Source organism: Denticeps clupeoides, chromosome 11 (genome assembly GCF_900700375.1).
Source record: "Denticeps clupeoides chromosome 11, fDenClu1.1, whole genome shotgun sequence".
Lineage (NCBI taxonomy): Eukaryota > Metazoa > Chordata > Actinopteri > Clupeiformes > Denticipitidae > Denticeps > Denticeps clupeoides.
The window spans coordinates 1,837,977-1,860,133 of record NC_041717.1 but is presented as its reverse complement, the minus strand read 5'-3'; the positions used below and the strand labels follow the sequence as shown (position 1 = coordinate 1,860,133).

Here is a 22,157-nt window from a genome sequence, read left to right as displayed (position 1 = left end):
TACTGCAACTGCTACTGAGTTTGAGGCTGCTACTGCAACTGCTACTGGGTGTAATGCTGCTACTGCAACTTCTACTGGGTGTAATGCTGCTACTGCAACTGCTACTGGGTGTGATGCTGCTACTGCAACTGATACTGAGTGTGAGGCTGCTACTGCAACTGCTACTGGGTGTAATGCTGCTACTGCAACTGCTACTGGGTGTGATGCTGCTACTGCAACTGATACTGAGTGTGATGCTGCTACTGCAACTTCTACTGGGTGTGATGCTGCTACTGCAACTTCTACTGGGTGTGATGCTGCTACTGCAACTTCTACTGGGTGTGATGCTGCTACTGCAACTTCTACTGGGTGTGATGCTGCTACTGCAACTTCTACTGGGTGTGATGCTGCTACTGCAACTTCTACTGGGTGTGATGCTGCTACTGCAACTTCTACTGGGTGTGATGCTGCTACTGCAACTGATACTGAGTGTGATGCTGCTACTGTAGTTCAAAGAGATGCAAAACCTAAAAAGAAGAGAACATTAGTTTTTGGTAAAAATAGATAAATAAATGTACAGGAATGAAGCAAATGTACAAACAAACAAGCTCTAATGGATCTTTTTGATGGGGCAGTGGTGGCCTAGTGGTTAAGGAAGCGGTCACCTAATCAGAAGGTTGCTGGTTTGAATCCCAATCCACTGAGGTGCCACTGAGCAAGGCACCGTCCCCACACACTGCTCCCCGGGCGCCTGTCATGGCTGCCCAGTGCTCACTCAGGGTGATGGTTAAATACAGAGGACACATTTCGTTGTGTCACCGTGTGCTGTGCTGCAGTGTTGACAATGACAATCACTTCACTTTCAATATAGTGCTTCATATGATTTCAAATTATTGTATTTTCAAGAATTCGTATATTTTACATAATATACATATACATACATAATAAAACCACTGATCGGCATTACCTATGGAAGGTAATCCCCAGTTTAGGACAGTTCCTAAACGAGGCACCTTTATCGACCATATTCAACTTCTTTCCTATACTTTTCGCAGAACAGCCCTTTACAACATGGCAGCGACGTCAACGTACGATGACGTCACGACGTGTCAACACACACAACCGTAGCGCTTTGTGGTGCGCACAAGTACATATTACTCAATACTCATACTCATATAGTGTCATAAGTCCATATTAATCCAGCGCAGATTGTTTTAATTGGGAAGCTGGGCTGTGTGTCCATTGTTGGTTGCCAGAAACTCCAGGTCTGGAGTTTTTATTTCAGATCCGTGAATGCCCACCACAGCATGCTTTTATGTGAACTTATGTGAATACAAACCTTGATTGACTCATCCCACACATAACCAGATATACAAACAGAAATGTAGTTCATATAAGTTAGATTGCATTAGTTTAGGTGCAATTCGGCCGCAGTGCGCCATAGCGGGCGGCAGGTGGCGCTGCAGGATCAGGCGCTCGGACCTCGTTTGCCTCCGGTCCTTTCCCAGGTGTTGCTGTTTGATCCCTTCCGGTCTCCGTACAGGAATTTTACATCGTGACGTCACCCATTCCTCCAGCGACAGAAACCTGGCTGTTCGGAAACTTTCTCTCGTCGTTTTTCTTTCTTCTCCATCGTAGCTTGAGAGGTTCGGCCATCACTCCCCGGACGCGCTGCATTGTTCTGCAACGCTATGTGGATTTCTGAAAACACGTCTGATTTGTTCCTGTGAAAGTCACGTTAAAGCGTTTCGATGGAGGAGCGAGATGGTGAGTGTTTTAGATCCTTCGCGGAGAAAAGGCGTACTTTCTTTTAAATCGGAGAAATGCAGGAGAAAAGATGATCCAGGGGCTGCGCGGGTTCTCTGCACTTTCCCCCAGAACCATGGCGCTGCTCTCGGGATCCGGCTTGTTTTTCCGTTTCTACCAGTGAATGTGTGCGAATTACATTGGTGCAAAATTAAAAGATTTATTAATCTAAACGATGCGTTGCCATATCTGGCCTGTATATTGTTAGCTAAAAATCATATATTCTCTTAAAAACAGCTCTAGGCAGCTATTTTATGACCCCGTCATCAGTGCGATATAAAATACCGCTAGAAGTGGTGACATCTGATAAGCTGGGGCCGATCTAGCTTTCAGATGAATAAATATTGTTATCTCGTCCTCTGCGAATCAGCCAGATAGAGAACCCCGATGTTTGCCTCTTTGCTCTGATCCAGAACCCTGATGTTTGAATCTGCCTTGATCCAGAACCCCGTAGTTTGCCTCTTTGCTCTGATCCAGATCCCCGATGTTTGAATCTTTGCTCTGATCCAGAACCCCGATGTTTGAATCTTTGCCTTGATCCAGAACCCCGATGTTTGAATCTTTGCCTTGATCCAGAACCCCGATGTTTGAATCTTTGCTCTGATCCAGAACCCAGATGTTTGCCTCTTTGCTCTGATCCAGAACCCCGATGTTTGAATCTTTGCCCTGATCCAGAACCCCGATGTTTGAATCTTTGCTCTGATCCAGAACCCCGATGTTTGAATCTTTGCCCTGATCCAGAACCCCGATGTTTGAATCTTTGCCCTGATCCAGAACCCAGATGTTTGAATCTTTGCCCTGATCCAGAACCCCGATGTTTGAATCTTTGCTCTGATCCAGATCCCCGATGTTTGAATCTTTGCTCTGATCCAGAACCCCGATGTTTGAATCTTTGCCTTGATCCAGAACCCCGATGTTTGAATCTTTGCCTTGATCCAGAACCCCGATGTTTGAATCTTTGCTCTGATCCAGAACCCAGATGTTTGCCTCTTTGCTCTGATCCAGAACCCCGATGTTTGAATCTTTGCCCTGATCCAGAACCCCGATGTTTGAATCTTTGCTCTGATCCAGAACCCCGATGTTTGAATCTTTGCCCTGATCCAGAACCCTGATGTTTGAATCTTTGCCCTGATCCAGAACCCCGATGTTTGAATCTTTGCTCTGATCCAGAACCCCGATGTTTGCCTCTTTGCCCTGATCCAGAACCCCGATGTTTGAATCTTAGCCTTGTTCCAGAACCCCAACGTTTGCCCTGATCCAGAACCCCGATGTTTGAATCTTTGCCCTGATCGAGAACCCAGATGTTTGAATCTTTGCCCTGATCCAGAACCCCGATGTTTGCCTCTTTGCCCTGATCCAGAACCCCGATGTTTGAATCTTAGCCTTGTTCCAGAACCCCGACGTTTGCCCTGATCCAGAACCCCGATGTTTGAATCTTTGCCCTGATCCAGAACCCCGATGTTTGTCTTTTTGTCCAGATACTGTGGAGTTGCAGTGCGCAGGCTGTGGTGGAGCGGTTCTGGACACTTTCCACATCAAGGTTCTTCAAGGCACCTGGCACAACGCGTGTTTCCAGTAAGTGTCCTCTGTTTGACGTAGAATACGTGTCTGCGGGGGGTGAAACGTATGGCTATATCGGTAATCGGTAGGTTGTATTACCTGCTGATTACCGGGCTGTAATAACAGGGTTGTGAGTTTGGCTGAATAAGGTGGAGCTGGGAGTGGTTGGAATGAACAGCAGTTCTCAGATTGTCTCTGGACTACATTTGTTTGCTCTGAAGTAAGGATTTGATACGTGGTTCTGTATGGAAGGTTCACGGTTACAGGGAAACGTTGTATAAGTAGAAGTGAGGAAAAAAAAAAGTTCTAAAAGGGTGGTAGTAGCCTAGTGGGTAAGACACTCGCCTATGAACCAGAAGACCCCGGTTCAAATCCCACTTACTACCATTGTGTCCCTGAGCAAGACACTTAACCCTAAGTTGCTCCAGGGGGGGACTGTCCCAGTAACTACTGGTTGTAAGTCGCTCTGGATAAGGGAATTAGCATTTTCATGAATGAAATAGGTATTTGAACCCCTATCAGCCAGCAAGGTTTCTGTCTTCCTGTTGTATTTTATACAGGTAAGGAGCTGACGACTCGGTACCTGTATAAAACACACTCGTCCGTTTTCAAATGTACAAAATTCGAATCATTTTTCCCCGACTGTAGACATAATGTAGAAGTACTGTGAATATCGTACATCTTCATATGACCGGGAAATAGCAGGACAACAATCGTAAAGCCTGCTGTTGGACTCTCTCTTCCGTCTTCAGGACGCCGAGCCTGCCGAGTTTTGGTGATGTTGGGTGTGTACGGTAAACACTCGTGAACTGTTTGACTTCGTTGTCGGACTTTGTACACGTCCTCTCGGGTCGGAGGCTTAATCATTCGTCAGGTTCCGCATTCCGAGTCTCTCCTGATCTCCGAGCATGGATCTGAATGACCTTGTTAATGAAGCGGACACGATGAAGGAAAACCTCTTTATCTGACTTTCGTTTGATGGGAAAGGCCACTTTTTTAATGCTGATGTTCCAGCTTTGTGTGCAGGAGGGATTTAGACTACAGATGATTTGTGATTTGTAGGCTTTTAGAAGTGATTCTGCTTTTGGGTCCGTGTACAGCTTGTACGTTCTTGTAAGAGTATAGATACAAAGATCGCAATTTTAGTACAACTAATAATTAAAAAAGGTGTACAGATTCTGTTGGCTGCTGACAATATATATATAACATTTATGTGTCATATATTGCATACATTTGTGGCAAGTCAGCGGCTGGACTCGTGCAGCAGAAGTCCTTCTATTGATTTGGTATGTCTGGATCCATGGGCAAGCTGCTGCATTCTTAGACATGGATTCAGAGTCGTTCCAGACACGTTTTCCCCTCAGGAAGCTCGTTTGGAGTCACAGTCTGAGACCAGAGGGAACGTCTGCTGCCTTTTACTACCAGGAATCAGGAATCATCGTCCACACACACACACACATATATATAGAGTGTGTGTATATAGTGATGAAGCAATGTCAACATCTTATTCCAAACATCGACCAGAAATGTGTAACTACATTAGTGAACAATTTATTTTATTACATGACTTTTAGATGTCGGTTTGGCCGAAGCTAATTAACACATTTGTAATAATTAAGATGTATGATTGTAGATGTGCTACTGTGGATTCAGGCACGGGCTCCAGTGCTTAAATCTGTGCTGGAAAATATGTAATTTAAGCCATCTGTTGTACACCAAAAGGTTTTATGCCAAAGCCTGGAATAGAAATTAGTGCTGAAGTTGGTGCGAAAGAGCAGATAGAAAAATTGAGTGGAAAACCAAGAAGGTATTTATAATTTATTTCTAAAGATGAAGAAAATTAGATCACACAGTATATGAGTATTTTAAGTATATTAAGATGTACTTGATGCTCCTATATGTCACTTTGTGAGATGATTTAATATTAATATGAGTTCCCCTGCCTGTCTATGGTCCTGCAGTGCTTAGAAATGGCGATAGGTGTAAAGAGTACTTTGGTCATTCTGCTTCACCGTTCGGATCTGGATTTTGTCCCCTTATGACATCATAAGGGTAAAGGATGCCTCCCGTTTCTCAGAGAATTTCCGACCCCTCCCCTAAGCCATTATCTCCACCAACCGTCATGGCTTCCAAAAGCGTGAAGCATCGCAGTTGCTCTGTGATTGGATGTAAAAATTTGCACAAAATTAATTTTTTACTGCCATTTGAAGGATGTGAATGTGTGTATCTCTGGTTTCTTTAGGTTTCGGACCAGATGATCTCAAATTATCGAAAATAAAATAAAAAACCTAAAAATTATCGATCATATGGGGATTGTTTGATAGTCAAACTCAATTATGAACCAAAGTGAATGCAACAGAATGAAACGGTAGGTCAATGCGGTGCTGATATGTAACGTGCTAATAATCTAATAATTAACATTTATTAACAGCACTACTGGGTTTGAGTAGTTGGGGGGCCTGTAATGTCATGGTTAAAGATGACCGACACATCCTCTCACAGACAAATGCTTTTAGCTGAGGAATGAACCAATTCTTCTGTGTGTTTGTGTGGCATGGAGGAAGTGAGCCTTGTTTATTCTGCAGTGTTTGTTCTCCCTCCCTCCCTCACTCGTACCTGTGATGAGGGGGTTCTTTTTTTTTCTTCTTTCGGGGCTTTCAGCCACAGCAGGAAACCGTGAAGGCGACTAAAGGAATAGCTTGTGGAAGTGAATAGACATTTTTATCATGCCCCAGAGGTCACTGATTAGATCAGGGCCACAGGGTCGCCAGGGGTGAAAGTTCATCTCTCTGCGCACCTGGGGGCCGGTTACGATACAGCCGGGATGGTCATGATTCACCGCGTGTCCTTTTTTTCCCTGTCTGTGTGTGTGTGTGTAATGGCCCAGTGCATCCAGAGGTTGGCTTTGATCTCGCTCCGCCTCGCACACACCGGAGGGACACCGGAGGGACGCCTGCTGTTCGCGCACAATGGGCCGTTACTCGCGCTCACGAACGTTAGGAGCGTGCACATGTTTATCAGAACTGCACATTGTTCGTTTATGATCAGTGACATACAAACGCTGGTCCCCTGTTCCAGAGTGAAGTCTTTCCTTCTTTTTTCCTGCCGATCCTATATATAGGATCACCACTGTTCCACGCCGGGTAACCTGAGGAGTGAAGGAAAGTCATTCTTTCCATTCACGTCCACCTCTGATCTGCGAGTGGTCTGTCCACCTCGCAACTCCTGTTGCTGTAATCTCACACACATTATCAGTTATAGCAGCTTTAGGACCGTTCAGAAATAGATTTTTGTTCCCCTATATCATTCTTGCTCGGGAACTTGGGGCTTTAGCCCACATCCTGGCATTTTTCACGCCATTAAGAGCTGTGCTGATTGTTAAAGTGCAGACACGCCATCCATCAAGTTCTCCTGTTTCCGGAGATTCTAAAATAATTTGAAAAAGCTTAACTGGTGGAGTAGAAAAGTTAAAACAAACCAAAAAAAAAACTACTAAAAAGGATTTCCGGGGCCTAATTTTTCCTCTTTTCGGTAGAAATGCCCTGGGTTGTGTTTTGTTGATTTCTTATCATTTTACAGCGCTCCCTGTCAGCGAAAACCCTGTGATTTTACACCCACATCCTTCGTTAAGGCTCCTGGTAGTTTGTGATTTTATAGTTTACAGTTTACCATTTTAAGGCGAGCTGTAGTTAAAGCGCTGGTTTGGAGGGGTTGTGTGTGTGTGTGTGTGTGTGTGTGTGTGTGTTTGGGGGTCTCTGCGGTAAAGATGGTTGGAGAAACAGGATGACCCTGATTTGAAAAATTCTGGCAATGATTAGCATGACATCAAAGATCTGTCCGTGTGATATTTTAGCGGAATTGGGCACAATAAATGATATGTGTTTAGCTGAAGGTACACTTGTTGCCCGCAGCACGTCTTGTACTGTGGCATGCTGAGCATTTAGAATCTTCGAAACGTTTTCCCTGTGGCATTCTGAACGGTTTGTTTCAGTCGTTCATGCCAGTGTCATGTCAGAAACAGTCACACGGCACATTAGTGGCGCACCTACTCACTTTTGTTGCCAGCGTTAGACGTTAATGGGTGTTGTTTAGTTATTTTAACTTACACAGTTATATAAGCTGTACGCGGAATATTTTACATTATGTAACATTTATATAGTAAAATATTTGCCGCACTCACTCACTTTTGGGAGCTACTGAATAAATTGGCTGCTAAGGCTCTTTAATGTAATGGCGCTTCTTTGACTTTCGAAATTTCCCGTGGTTACTTGTGGGTTGGCGACCTCCATAAACTCTCTCTCCTTTAGCCCAGGTGAACTCGAGAATTTTTTTGAGGAGCTCACATTCCTCCGGCCTGAGCAGCAGGTGTTCTGCTGTAGTAACAGGAATGTGTGAACCTTGTGGCAGGGACAGCTTTTTACATTTTTGGCAGGAATTGCCACCTTACTCAAGACCAGTTTTACTCAAGTGCTTTGTATATGTTGAGTAACCTATAGTACAGGCCAAAAGTTTGGACACACCTTCTCATTCAATGTGTTTTCATGACCATTTACATTGGTAGATTCTCACTGAAGGCATCAAAACTATGAACACGTGGAGTTATGTACTTAACAAAAAAATAACTGAAAACATGTTTTATATTCTAGTTTCTTTGCTCTGATTACTGCTTTGCACACTCTTGGCTTTCTCTCGATGAGCTTCAAGAGGTCGTCACCTGAATTGGTTTCCCAACAGTCTTGAAGGAGTTCCCAGAGGTGTTTAGCACTTGTTGGCCCCTTTGCCTTCACTCTGCGGTCCTGCTCACCCCAAACCATCTGGACTGGGTTCAGGTCCGGTGACTGTGGAGTCCAGGTCTCCACTTTTTGTTAAGTACATAACTCCACATGTGTTTATTCATAGTTTTGATGCCTTCAGTGAGAATCTACCAACGTAAATGGTGATGAAAATAAAGAAAACACATTGAATGAGAAGGTGTGTCCAAACTTTTGGCCTGTACTGTATATGCAGACATAAGAAGGGATAACAACATAGTGCTGTGGCACAATAAACATATAGCAGTTTAAATATATAGCAACCAAGAACCGGTCGCAATTACGCTAGACAGGAACTCAGCGGGAGCCGCATGATAATACGTCACAGGTCACGTCCACTAAACAGAAATCCCAGCACCAAATTGATATCATGGTAATAGAAATCAGCCTGTTAATTTGGTCCCTGTTCTCTTTCTTACGTTGATTTTTTTTTTTTGTTCAGACATGGAGAGGCGTCTACATCTGCTCTGTGGCCATTCGTGCTCCGTACTCAGGCGATTCGTTCATGTGAGCAGCTGTCTGTCGCTTTGGATTCTGGAGGTGGCGGTGGGCACCGGTCCCACCAGAGGGGGTTAGGGCGCACACTACCAGGGCAGTGTCCACCTCCTGGGTTGCCGCATACTTCTGTGCTTTTTTTATCACCTGGGTGCTTTTTTACAACCTTTGGTGGCTACCTCAGGGCAGTAAAGGTGGGCAAGTGAAGTGAGTGAAAGTGAAGTGAGGTGATTGTCACTTGTGATACACAGCAGCACAGCACACGGTGCACACCGTGAAATTTGTCCTCTGCATTTAACCCATCACCCTGAGTGAGCAGTGGGCAGCCATGACAGGCGCCCGGGGAGCAGTGGCACATTGGCGGATTGGGATTCAAATCGGCAACCTTCTGATTACGGGGCCGCTTCCTTATCCGCTAGGCCACCACTGCCTGGGGTACTCAGTCCCCCACATCTTCCTCTGGTTTGGTTATGCTGGGCGGGGCGTGCACATATGTCTTATACTTCTTGTGTTGTACCGAGGGAAACGACTGAAAGGGAATGTCATATAACCACTGTTCCATGGGAAAGAGGAATGAGGTACAACACTTCGTTGCCCCGCCCTGGTGCTGCTTAGCTCTGCAACAAGCGGTTCTGAACTGAGGGAAGATGGCGGGAAACTGTGGTTTTTCTAGGCCTATAGGCAGGATTTAAATTTGTCTTCAGCTGGGCATGCAGAGGCGTGGGTATCCCATATTCTTCCTCAGGGAACAGTGGTTCTATGCATAATCTGACGCTTCAACAACACTGAAGTATTAAAACCATATTCCACCTTTCTACGTATCTACCTTTCTTTAATGTAGATACATTTCATTCTGCATCTACAGAACCTTTTCAGTACAAATGTACAAAGTTCTGTAGATGCAGAATGAAACGTATCTACATTAAAGAAAGAAGTCCAGTTGCAATGACTCAACTTTCAGACAATTTCACCTGGATGACTGAGAGTCTTCACAGACATGTTCCTCAATGCTGACCTGACTGTGCTGACATGAGTGGTGGCGAGTTTATTAAGGTTGCTGGTTGGTCTTTGTCAGTTTTGATGAAAATGCTATTTTCTTGGGTATTTGTAATGAGAATGGAATTCTAGTATTGTGGTAGCCCTACTTGGAATACTTTCACATCTAGGTGTGTTGTGTTTGCCCTCCTTTTTCAATCTGATTTCCCCCCTCTCTGTAGATGTTCGGAGTGCTGTGGTCACCTGACCAACTGGTACTATGAGAAGGACGATAAGCTTTACTGTCGAAAGCACTACTGGGAGAAGTTTGGTGAGCTCTGTCATGGTTGCTCCCTTCTTATGACTGGCCCGGCAATGGTGAGTTTTTATTTCTTGAATTGATCAGAAAATTCATTAGTTCTCCATCTGAGCTCCATCTCAAAAACATATCCCTAAATCTTTTTGATTATTAGTTATAATTATTGAGGTGTGAGCGGAGCTAAGACTAAGATATTAAGAACTGATTCTGAAGCAGTAGTGTATCAAACTCTATTAGTAAATGATATTGCATTGAAAAATGTATTTATAATACATAATAGTTCAATAAGAAGAACATCAAATGTGTACAGCTTTTTCACCAGATTTGAATTGGAAAAGTCTCTGGAAAGATATTTTACACTGTCTGCAGTATGCAGCTAAGCCACTCCCACTGAAAACCTAGACCTATGAGGTAGTAGGTGACAGAGAAATGATCCATACATCCTCATACGCAATAAACCACACATTAGTCTGCACTGCACCAACCTCTTAATTACTGCAATTATTGCAGTAGGTGCACTTGCTGCTATTTCATTGGTGAAAAACCTGCCGTGCTATCTTCACTTCTGCAGTGTCCGGGGACCGAATTATTAAACCAGTTCCTTTTTTCCCGACCCGACTTGAACAAATCAGTGTTTATTTTATGAGATTCAGCCTCTGACCTCATGGTTATGCTATGGATGGGATGTGAAGGTTGGGGTTTCTTTGTGTGATTCCATCACTGCTGAGGAATGCTTCAGCATTTTTGTGATTGAATGGGTTGCTTTGTAAAGAAACCCAATGCAAGCCTCAGCCCAGACGGCATTTCAAACATGAGCGGTCTGGAATACAAATACATCACTCCGCTCCAATAAAAATGATTCGTAATTGGATAAACGCCGTAACCTTGAGTGAACTCTCGAGGAGGAAAGAAAAGAGGAAAGACCTGTTTGCCAGTAGGCAGAACCCATAATGGCCCTTTCTGTGGAGTCTGGCCCATGCTGGCTCTGAGAGTCTATTTCTGGTAGAGCACAGCAGAGGCTGACTGGAGCTCGAACCCGGGCTCGGTTCCTCTGCAGGAATCGCTGGAGAAAGGGAGGAAGCGTGAAGCCCCTCCTCCCAGAGGTGTTTTTTTGCACCTCTTGCTCAGACAAATGAGTGAAAGTGCAGCGAGTTCTCGGGCACGTAGAAGCTCCCTGCTAGTGATAATAATTCGATAAAAGGGCCGGAATCTTTGTACTCTTCTGTCTGCCTCATCTCCTGCTCTCTGTTATTGTGTCTGGAATGGAGGAATTTGTGAGTTTCACACTGACCTCCAACCTATTCCCAAGTTTTGAAGGTCTGTGTGTGTGTGTGTGTGTGTGTGTGTAGGGGGGACCCTTGCTTGGAAGCAGAGTCACAGTCAGCGTCATGCCATACATCACCCTGAATGTGCTGGGGCAGCACAAACACACTTTGGCCCATCCAGTTGCTCATTGGAGCAGGGTGTTCTGGGAAAGTGTCCCGCAGGACAAGGCCTAACATACCAAGCCTACTGGTCATCTGCAAGTCAACAGATTGCTCAGCGCTTAGTATTTATTTTTTGGTGAATGCAAAGTCCTCACACGGTACTTTTTTTTTGGTCTCGACTATCATTGTCATTTGTATATGTAATATAATGTAGTCACCAAAATTGCACACACTTATTATCCTGCAGATCGTGTGTGTGTGTGAAAATGTCTACTGTGAGGACAAAAGGTATGAGGAATTAAAGGCATAACAGGTCGCTGAGAGAACGTAGCTGGGCCGCGTGCCATTAGGCGTGTTGAAGGTGTGATATTCGGAGAACAGCAAACGAATGCGTGAGAGCGGGAGGGAGGTGGCTGACATCATTCCTTCCCCAAGTAAAGCTCCAGGTGTTGGTGCATGTGTCACTTCTCCTGCAGAATTCCGACGCTTCTGTCTCTCTCTCTCTCTCACTCACTCTGTCTGGACGGGGACACCATGGTCTGAGACATGCGGGATTTTACCTCTTTGTTCCAGGTGGCTGGCGAATACAAGTACCACCCTGAGTGCTTCGTATGCCTGAACTGCAGGGTCGTGATAGAAGAGAGAGACACATATGCACTAGTGGAGCGCTCCAAACTGTATTGGTGAGGGCGTTTTCTTTATTCTTCATAATTTTCAATATTATTTAATCAAATTTTTAATGAAAGTATGCCAGCCCCTTAACAATCATTGTTATGTGATATATAGACAAACACACACACACATCTGTCTATATAACACATAACAATGATTGTTAATTCATTAAAAATTTGATTAAATAATATATATATAACACAACATAACTGGTGTATATGTTTAAATTAAGCATTGGTGTGTTTTATGTGTGTTGGCTGTCAATGTCTGTTCTGCCGTTTTTTTACGCTCGCTTGTTTCTCAGGTATTTTCCACCCCCAACCCCCCTGTGTTCAGGCAGTCCAGGCGGGTTTTACTTTTTTTTTTTTTTTTTACTAATCCTTCCCATGTCCCTCTGTTCTGAGAAACAGCTTCTTTTGGACCCCTGGTATTTCCCTTTTTGTTGGTGCACAATAGTGAGTGTTCGGGTAATTTGGCTGCGCTGGGTGTTGTTGACCTGTCTCTCTTTCACAAAAGTAGTCACCGAGTGTCCCTCTGTCTCCGTCTGTCTCTCTGTCTCATCCACTGCAGTGGACAGTGCTATAAGCAGGTGGTCCTCAACCCCATGCTGGAAAAACGGTCACTGGACTCTGCCCTAGACTCTCTCCCACACACAGTCACCCTGGTCTCCATGCCTGCTGCCACCAACGGCAAGAGGGGCTTCTCCGTCACGTCCATCCGTGACTGTCCCGGCAGCACCGCCAGCGTTCAAGTTAAAGAGTGAGTGTCCACTGTCACGTCAGCGCTCCCAGAGCTCTTACTGAGTAATGGCTTTTTGCACGACTGTAATTATGAAAGCGTGTTTACACACGTATTACCTAGAAGACGGTGACATGCACTCTGTGAAACACAATCAGAAGGGCGTCCTCATGAGACCTGACTTCTTTTATTTCAGCAGTCCTCACATCAAACCAGTTCTCATCAAACCGACAATGTCAGCTGACTTTTTTTTTTTTTTCTGGGTAATGTAAATCATCTGATTAAATTCTTAATCTCTGTGTTTTCTTGCAGGGTTCGAGGAATGCACATCAGTCCAGAAGTGCGGAACGCCATCCACGTAGGTGATCGGATCCTGGAGATCAATGGTCTTCCCGTGGGCACTTTAATGGAGGAGGAGGTCAGTTTGGTTGGTCTGGTATAAGCTCTCAGCTGAATTTGATATCTGTGCTTTGGGGTTATATTTGTAAATGCATCAGTGCATTTTAACCCGTTGATGTTATGATATTTGCAGATATGCAGGGCCACACACTTGCAGGGGTGTGATAAGTAGCTGGCGTTAAGTCGTGCTTCCAGCGTGACTTTGTTTGTGTCCATGCCAGGGTCTTATCTCATTCTCCTCCGCCCTGTGCATTCTTCAATCGAGAGAGGAGGGAGGGGGTCGGGTAATACCTGGCCTAATTCCAGACCTTTAGTGGCCAGTCGCCCTGCATGCTTGGCATTGCTCTCATTCTTTCTCACAGATACTTTCTCTTAAGTCTCGTTGTGCTCCAATTTGCTTTCTTCAGACCCAGAGTAAAGACCAGTTTTAAACCCTTGTCTCTATACAGGGTGAACAAGCATTCAGTGACGAACAATAATTTTAAATACGCTTGTTAAATGAAAAACTGCCAGTAGATTTTATGGTCATCCTCAGTAATATCAATAACTGATGAAGACACAATTGTGTGTCACAAAGGTGTGTAGACAGATTTTCTATGACACATTTTTTTTTTGACTATGCTTTGTCTTTTGTATTTTGCATAATTTAGCAATTTAGGTATTTGGATGTCTTTTATGAGTTTCACTGTTCTTTGCAAGCTTGGATTGCTTGCTGGGTCATGCATCTGCTCTAGATTTGCCTCATTTTTTTTAATCATCATGGAGGTTGAATATTAGCGCATGCCTTCAAGAAGTCAGCTGAGTGCAGGATGTCACCCTAATCCTAACTCAAACCTCTAGGGCAAACCGGGTTACCACCCTGTAGAGATTATAGAATAAGGAACATAGCCAACCAGCTATAGGGTGGTAGTAGCCTAGTGGTAACACACTGTCCTATGAACCAGAAGACCCAGGTTCAAACCCCACTTACTACCATTATGTCCCTGAGCAGAGCAAGACACTTGTCTCCACTGGGACTGTCCCTACTGTAACTGCTGACTGTATGTTGCTCTGGATAAGGGCGTCTGATAAATGCTGAATCTACATTAATATCATACTCTGGGTTTGATAACTGCTGTTTTCAGGTGGAGGACCTCATTCACCAGAGTGGTCAGACGCTGCAGCTGCTAATCGAGTACGATCCGGTCAGGCAGCGACTGGACAGGCTCAGGCTGGGGTCCTCGCACAGTCGCCTTGGGGTACCTGCCACCTCCCGCATGCGCCTCTCCTCTCCAACGGATGGGGTTCTGGAGCGGACAGACAACTTTGATGACAGCACACTAAAAAGGAGGTCACTGAGGTATGATGTTCTGTTCCACTTTATTTATTTATTTATTTGTGTGGAAGTGCACGTCTCACGTACCTGCCGTGTGCGCTCAGACGCAGTAACAGCATCTGTAAATCGCCTGGGCCAGCGTCTCCTAAAGAGCACCCGGTGCTGACGCGTGACATCAGCCGCTCCGAGTCCCTGCGCTCATCCAGCAGCTGCTCGCACCGCATCTTCCGCCCCTGCGACCTCATCCATGGAGAGGTTCTCGGGAAGGGATTCTTTGGCCAGGCCATTAAGGTGAGTCCACGGGACATCCAAATGTAGTTCCTACCCCGGGAGGAACATTTTTACTGACATTTGGACTGACAAATAGTCCTGTTTTGAATGGATGCTGTTCCATCTACCAAATATTAAAATGGTCGGTTCTATCAGATGCAAAATAATTCTGCATTTTAAATATTATTTAATTCAATAGGTGACTCACAAAGCCACAGGAGAAGTGATGGTGATGAAGGAGCTGATCCGTTGTGACGAGGAAACACAAAAGACCTTCTTAAAGGAGGTGAGGTCCATGTTTCTGCAAAAATCTACAAACCAGACGCACCCGCATCTACGCGACTCTGGTTTTGTCCTTACAAAATGCTTCTTAATGAGAATGGTCTTCCTCACCTCACCTCTATATGGATCTTCAGGTGAAGGTGATGAGGAGTCTGGATCATCCAAACGTCCTGCGCTTCATTGGCGTTCTTTATAAGGACAAGCGTCTGAACCTGATCACAGAGTTCATCGAGGGAGGCACGCTGAAGGACTTCATTAGGGACATGGTGCGTTTCTCTGGTGGTTCTCGGTGTCTGTGTGCATCCTGTTTTTTGCCTCTGTTTCCGTCGTCGTTTTTCTGCCTGTTCAGTCCTGTTGTAGACTAGACTGGGTGAGGAATGAAGGCCCTTGGCTGTGGCTTAAATGAGCTGGCACGGAAAATGGTGGAATGGGAGTTAAAAGCAAGGCTGAGACAAGTGCTGCCAGGTGAAAATTTCAAAGGGGATTTTTTTTTTTTTTGCCACCCACTGTGAAGTTTTTTTTTTTAGTGGCTGATGGAATGTTTGAGGTACCCCTTCCACAGGATCTCTCTTCAGTTCTTTTTATACTGCCTTTTTATTCACTCCAGATATATAAATATGTTGTCACAGATCCACATGACTTTTATCAGAGGAAAGTTTACAATGCGTATAAGGAGGTGGGATGTACTGTAAAATGTAGAACAGGTCTTGTACTGCTAGTTACATTAATGCCACATCTATTATTTTTCTAGTCTGCTATTCTAATTAGCTGGCATCCTTTTTTAAATACCATACCTGGGTTTGCCGTGATAATGTGAAATATTCTACCTGCCTGACTGCTGATTCAACTGATGTTGCTTAGCAACAATACAAACATCTGTGTACAGAGTATTCCTGCAGAAATATTATCTGTGCAGTTCAATAACATTCAGTATTAGAAATTGTGTGCTGAATGTCTGAAGGTCATTGGTTGATATGTCATGAAATAGCTATAGAATCTATTAATAAGGTTTTCAATACATATCAGTACAATACAATCACTCAGTACTCTGTAAGTATGTAAAGGAATTATAAACAATTGCCATTGTACTACAATAACACACAATAATATGCAGCTTTAATTTAATACTTTTTTAATAATGAAAATATCAAAATCAGCTGTGTGTTCGCCCAGAGATCTTATCCCATCAATTTTGACATCCTACAGGATCCATTTCCATGGGAACAGAGAGTCAGCTTTGCAAAGGGGATCGCATCTGGAATGGTGAGTTTAAATTCATAAAGGAGTTTTAATCATGTCCTAAAAAGTCAGTGTCTTAGAAGGGGCTTTTTGTAGTTTGGGGGTTGGAATGGGCAATCGGTGCGGGCTGCTTAGGGCACACAGCCAGAAACTCAAGTGATCTCAGCCTTTCAGTCCAACAAAATTTGGATCCTCATGGGCTGGTGTCTATGGATACAAGTCTAGGGACTGCACTAATGCTTCTCTCTCTCTCTCTCTCTCTCTCTCTCTCTATTTTACGCTTTTCCTATTTCTTTGTCACTCCAGGCATATCTGCATTCTATGAGCATCATCCACAGGGATCTCAATTCCCACAACTGCCTGGTAAAACTGGTAAGTTATGTAAGGCGATATGCCCATTTCCATTCATGCCTGGTGCCCAGGCCCTTCTCGGGTTTGACAGGTCGGGGAAACAGGCATGTCTGCACTGGCAGACCAAAACCTGGTGGAGCTGCTAGCAAAACCAACAACAAAACACGTTACGCAAGTCACGGGCAATCACATGTTTTCAACTGACTAGAGGGAGGGACCTAATCCTTTAGGTGCTGTCTGTTCTCTCTTTGGAAAAACAAGAGCTGATGGGCAATCAGTCACTTGCTTTCCCTGCATTCTTAAGGCCATTTTGTGAATATATTCTGGATGTTAAGAACTTCTACGTAGGATGTTGACTGTTTGCATGGTCATGGATGTATAATATGTTCTATCCCATTAAACCTGTGGAAAAGTCAATGAGGAATCTATGGTTTGAGAACGGGGGCATTAATTATCCATTCTGGTATCCAGACAAGTTAGAGCACAATGTTTTATTGTTTGGATGACTGTCATTGACCAGTGCTTGTCTGTCCCTGCAGGATAACACCGTGGTGGTGGCAGACTTTGGACTGTCCAGACTCATCATGGAGGAGAAGGTACGATCGCCGCCAAGTGATAAGCCCAACAAGAAACGGCTATTCCGCCGGGTGGACCGGAAGAAGCGCTACACTGTGGTGGGGAACCCTTACTGGATGGCACCTGAGATGCTCAATGGTAAAAAATTTATGTCCACCATCTCAACAGCAGTTTCTTCTTCTTTCTTCTTCTCACAGTTGCTTCTATATCTAGTAAACTCCAACACAGTCAGTGTAACTCATTTGAACTTCTTATCTCACCTCATCTCATTTCACTTAATTCCAATGTCTTTTATTTGTTTCATGCATTGTGTTTAAATCAATCAGAAAATTATCTGTAAAAATGAACAAGTTATGGCATCATGGGTTTGGGCTTGGCTGTATTGGTACTGACGTTCCTGCAGCCTGCCCAGTTTTGTGATACCATGTTGCTCTTATAGAGGTGGTACCGCACCATCTTGTCTGCTCTCCATCAGCCAAACATAACTCCAATACCCCTTCTTCCAGAACTATTTTACCCAGAACCCCTTAATTCAGTTCAGTAAAATACTCTCTTTATATTTTTCAGGCAAACGCTATGATGAGAAAGTCGATATCTTCTCTTTTGGCATCGTTCTGTGTGAGGTGAGCTTTCCCATTAACTTGCCATTTTGCTGATTTTTACTCATTGTAGTTCTATTAGTCTTGAACTGTAGTGGTTGGGCTAGCGGGTTCGGAAGATGGACTGTTTGAATTCCCAGCCGCCACTGAGCAAAGTACCGTCCCCCACACACTGCTCCCTGGGTGCCTTTCATGGCTGCCCACTGCTTACTATGGTGATGGGTTGAATGCAGAGGACACGTTTTGTTGCTTCACAATGACCAGCTGCAAATTTTCACAGAATAAACTAATCGGGGGCAGTGTCAAATAAATAAATAACTGTAAAATGTATAAGGAGTTTGTAAAATATGAATAAAATTGCTATTCTACAGAATAGAACTGTAACGATCTGTGAACCAAGATCGAAACTGTAAATCAAATGTCCAGGATCCTTGTGGAATCTCGATACACATTTACACAGCACACTTGATACCCTTACAGGAGCAGCCCGCTCTCATTATGTTACTTGTGCAGCAAAACTGCTTTTATGGTTTCATAACAGATCATTATTCTGCTTAGTTAGTAATTTTAAGGAAAAAAAGTATCGGTCTTATTCAGGGTCGTTTTCCTATCCTAAACTGGACACTGATCCTAGCGTGACTAAAAATGATTATCTAAACCCAAATGTGTAGGGTGGCCAGAAAGAGAACTGGCAGCAGCTGGCATGTTGTTACTTGTAAAGCGACACTGTGAAGGTGTGTGTGAAGGTGTACTGAGGAAACTATTTTGAATCTGCTGGCCTGAATATGAATTGCATGTGTCTTCCGCTGTAGGGTGGGTGAGATGCTTCATAATATTCAGTATAAAGATGTTCAGAGATGGGTCATTTTTCACCACAGAGATCTGCTGGCAGTGAGACAACATGTCAAAATGTCTGGGAGGAGATGCGGATTGTGAGCCTTCTTAATGGTTGTTACGGTTATGCAAGATGTGCACACCCTGGAAATTAGAGTTGCTCACTTTTTCCACTGCTTGTGTGGGGTGTGTGTGATGATGGTTCTCCTGAAGTCAACAGACACCTCCTTTGGGTTTGTTTGCAATAAATATGTGGCTCATAAATATGTGGCATGATGACCTCCCCAGTGTAGGTGACTTTCAATGCTAGACCCCACCGCTTTAGCAGTAGTGTGGACCTGATGGGGGATGGTGGATTCCTAATACCTTTTTATACCTCAATGTTTAATCATGTTTAATCAAGTGTTAAAAAGAAATCGAGTGTGCCAATTTCGGAGGAGTTTGCGGAGACCGGCCCATTTGAAATGTATATTTTCTGTTCTCCAGATTATTGGGCAAGTGTATGCTGATCCAGAGTGCTTGCCGAGGACTCTCGACTTTGGCCTGAATGTGGGAAAATTCTGGGAGAAATTTCTGCCTGAGGACTGTCCACCGGCTTTTTTCCCACTGGCTGTTGCGTGTTGTGACCTGGTTCCTGATAACCGGTGAGTGTCACACACACACACACACACCCCGTTCTAATTTCTGCCAGATTTAAACATTACATTGACAGCATTTATCAGAACGATGTACAATCAGTAGTTACAGGGACCGTCCCCCCTGGAGACACTCAGGGTTAAGTGTCTTGCTCAGGGACACAATGGTAGTAAATGAGATTTGAACCTGTGTGTTACCCACAAAGTTTCTGCCACCCCATACATGTAGTATATTTGTAACCCAAACAATTCAGCAATTTCATTGTAGCAGACCCTTGTCTAGTGTTTGTAATAGAATCCCAAATTGTGTATGCGTGGCAGCTTTTTTTTTTCTACTAATTTGTTCATTACTATGGAGAGGAAGAGGCATTGTTGCATTGTAAGTACCTGATGATTTGATTTGTGCCGGTTTTTCAGGACTGAAGGCAGAACATTCACTTTATATATATATATATATATATGTGTGTGTGTGTGTGTGTGTGTGTGTGTGTGTGTGTGTGTGTGTAAACAGTGATATTAGGAGACTAAGCCGTCTCCTGCTAGCTGGTTACTTCTGTGCTACCTATTCATATATTTATTTAAAATGGCATCTTTGTGTTTTTGTTCCACGGTCGACCAGGTTCTGTTCTTGTAATAGAAGTGCAAGGTGATAGTCGAGGCGCGTTATCTAAATCGTTGAAGATAGAGAGTATTGTTCAGAGAACTGGGTTTGTGGCAGATTAGATACAGGCCACTAGCTGCCTTTCCGAACCCATAGCAGGGAGAATAAAAGGCAGCTCACAAAGCATTCCCAGATAGCATCAGCGCCTGCACTTCCGCAACCACGCCTGGCGGAGCAAATTGCTTTCTCGTGTTTTTCGTCCCTCCCTCTCTGCTCATGATGCTCTCTGCCCCTCCTCCCCACAACAGGCCAGCTTTTCAGAAACTGGAGGACTGCTTCGAGGCCCTGGCCCTGAACCAGGAGCTGGGCATCCCTCTCCCGGCCGAACTGGACGAGCTTCACCAGACCTTCTGTAAGCTCCACGGGCCGAAAGGCAGCGGCTCTCCCCAGAGCAACTCTCCCACCACACCTGACCCCGACCGGGACTCGACCCCCAGCCGGTCACCCCACGGCACATAGCCCAAAACACACAGGCTCCCCTGACTGCTTGCACTAATATTCGCAGAGAGCGAGAGGAACGAGACTTACTTTACCCAGAAGCTCTTCTTCAAAGTGTCTGTGTGTTTTTGCCTTAAGGGCATTCTGGACGTACAAACTGAAGAAAAAACGAAATCTCATTTCAATCATACGTTTCTGACTGGTTGACCAATCAGCTGCCAGTGCAGACAGGTCAAATGTTTGCTATGGTAAGAGCATGTTCTTTTCTGGTGTTTACCAAAGGATGAATCATGATGAAAGATAATCCTGCTATTGTCTCTGGTTCCTGCACTGGCACGAAGGCGGTTGCTTTTGTAAGAATTTCCCGCGAATATCCCCCGTAAAGCCCTGGCTGCAGGTTAAGAGCGCTGCAATGATCACTATGTGCCCAATCATAAGTGTGTGATTATGACAGCAGCAATGATTTCATGTGGTGTTTAATTCTGTTTAGCAATGATGGGAGAATGATGGAGAATGATGGGAGAAATCAACACTAATAAACAGGGTCTTCGTGCTTGATATGCTCAATCAGCATTAAATACAGAATATACAAGCAAATGTATTATGCAGTGGGATAACAGGAATATTGTTCATAATGCAGAAATGTAAATTATGAATTAAAAGAAGGGGATAAACAACAGGCCTCTGCAGTGAATGGGTTATGTATTTGGTGATCATCAGGACTGAAATGGATGTACAGTGATGTAAAAAAACATTATACAGATGTGGTTTGTACAATTATGAAACTGGATTCATATTCTGTGTTTTTTGGATGTAGTGAATTGTATAGAAGGGTAGTGTTTACCTTCTTTTGGTCATCTGTGCAACAGTACAAATTGTGCTTTAATGTCCTCTTTCTAAGGTACTGATGTGTATAATTTGTAAAATTGTTACCACTGAAGCTCATTACATGGTAGGGTGAGTTTTTCAAACCAATATAAATAATAAAAAATGTTAAAAAAATTAAGTCTGTTCAGTTTCCATTCAAATTCATGTTTTCAATTAGTGACTGACCATATCATGCAAGGCATAATGAATGTTGCGCAGGGCCTTTTGATTTTATTGATGTTCTCATCCTGTAAATGGCCCTTCAAATAACTAAATATCTATGGAAACATACATAGTGATTTGAAGGTTCATTCATTAATAAAAACCTTACCAGCGAATAACATGCATCAAATGATTCATTCCAATTTTTATGTGTGTTTGCTGATCTGTTCTTCTTCTTTACAAGCTCAGCTTTTGACAAAGGACCGTGTACAAAGTGAAGAAAATGAGTTTCTCAATATGGTGTATGTTTGTGGTGCAGCTCTGGCATACGGACTACTATGGAGAAGACACATTCAGATGTAGGTGGAGCAGAATCATCTGAAATTTGTACCGGCTCCTGATCACCTAACAGCAAAGTGCAGTATATTGACATTCGCAGGATTTACCAGACGGCCTTATCCAGAGCGACTTACAATCAGTAGTTACAGGGACAGTCCCCCCCCTGGAGACACTCAGGGTTAAGTGTCTTGCTCAGGGACACAATGGTAATAAGTGGGGTTTGAACCTGACACTTCGGTGAGAGTCTTATTCACTAAGCTACTGCCACCCATGATGATGCATGTTTCTTTGTCTCACTCAGATTCGACAGATTTAGCTCATTCTCGTCTGTGGAGGAAGAAGATATTTTGGATTAAACAGTTAATCGGGTGACTACTGAAAGTTTTTTTTATTTGGGTTTTACTGCTA

General features: G+C 44.0%; 1 protein-coding gene across 1 annotated transcript; it reads left to right on the top strand.

The window, feature by feature from the left end:
• The first annotated feature begins 1,545 nt into the window (after positions 1–1,545).
• Positions 1,546–21,586, top strand: limk2 (LIM domain kinase 2). The gene is made up of 16 exons (XM_028996208.1): positions 1,546–1,746; positions 3,264–3,360; positions 9,869–10,004; positions 11,946–12,055; positions 12,615–12,803; positions 13,095–13,200; positions 14,306–14,520; positions 14,601–14,787; positions 14,966–15,052; positions 15,183–15,314; positions 16,255–16,311; positions 16,594–16,659; positions 17,178–17,352; positions 17,782–17,837; positions 19,134–19,291; positions 20,192–21,586. Exons 1-16 carry the CDS (start codon positions 1,731–1,733, stop codon positions 20,400–20,402), a joined length of 1,998 nt encoding a protein of 665 aa, XP_028852041.1. The 5' UTR covers positions 1,546–1,730; the 3' UTR covers positions 20,403–21,586.
• Positions 21,587–22,157: the final 571 nt, after the last annotated feature.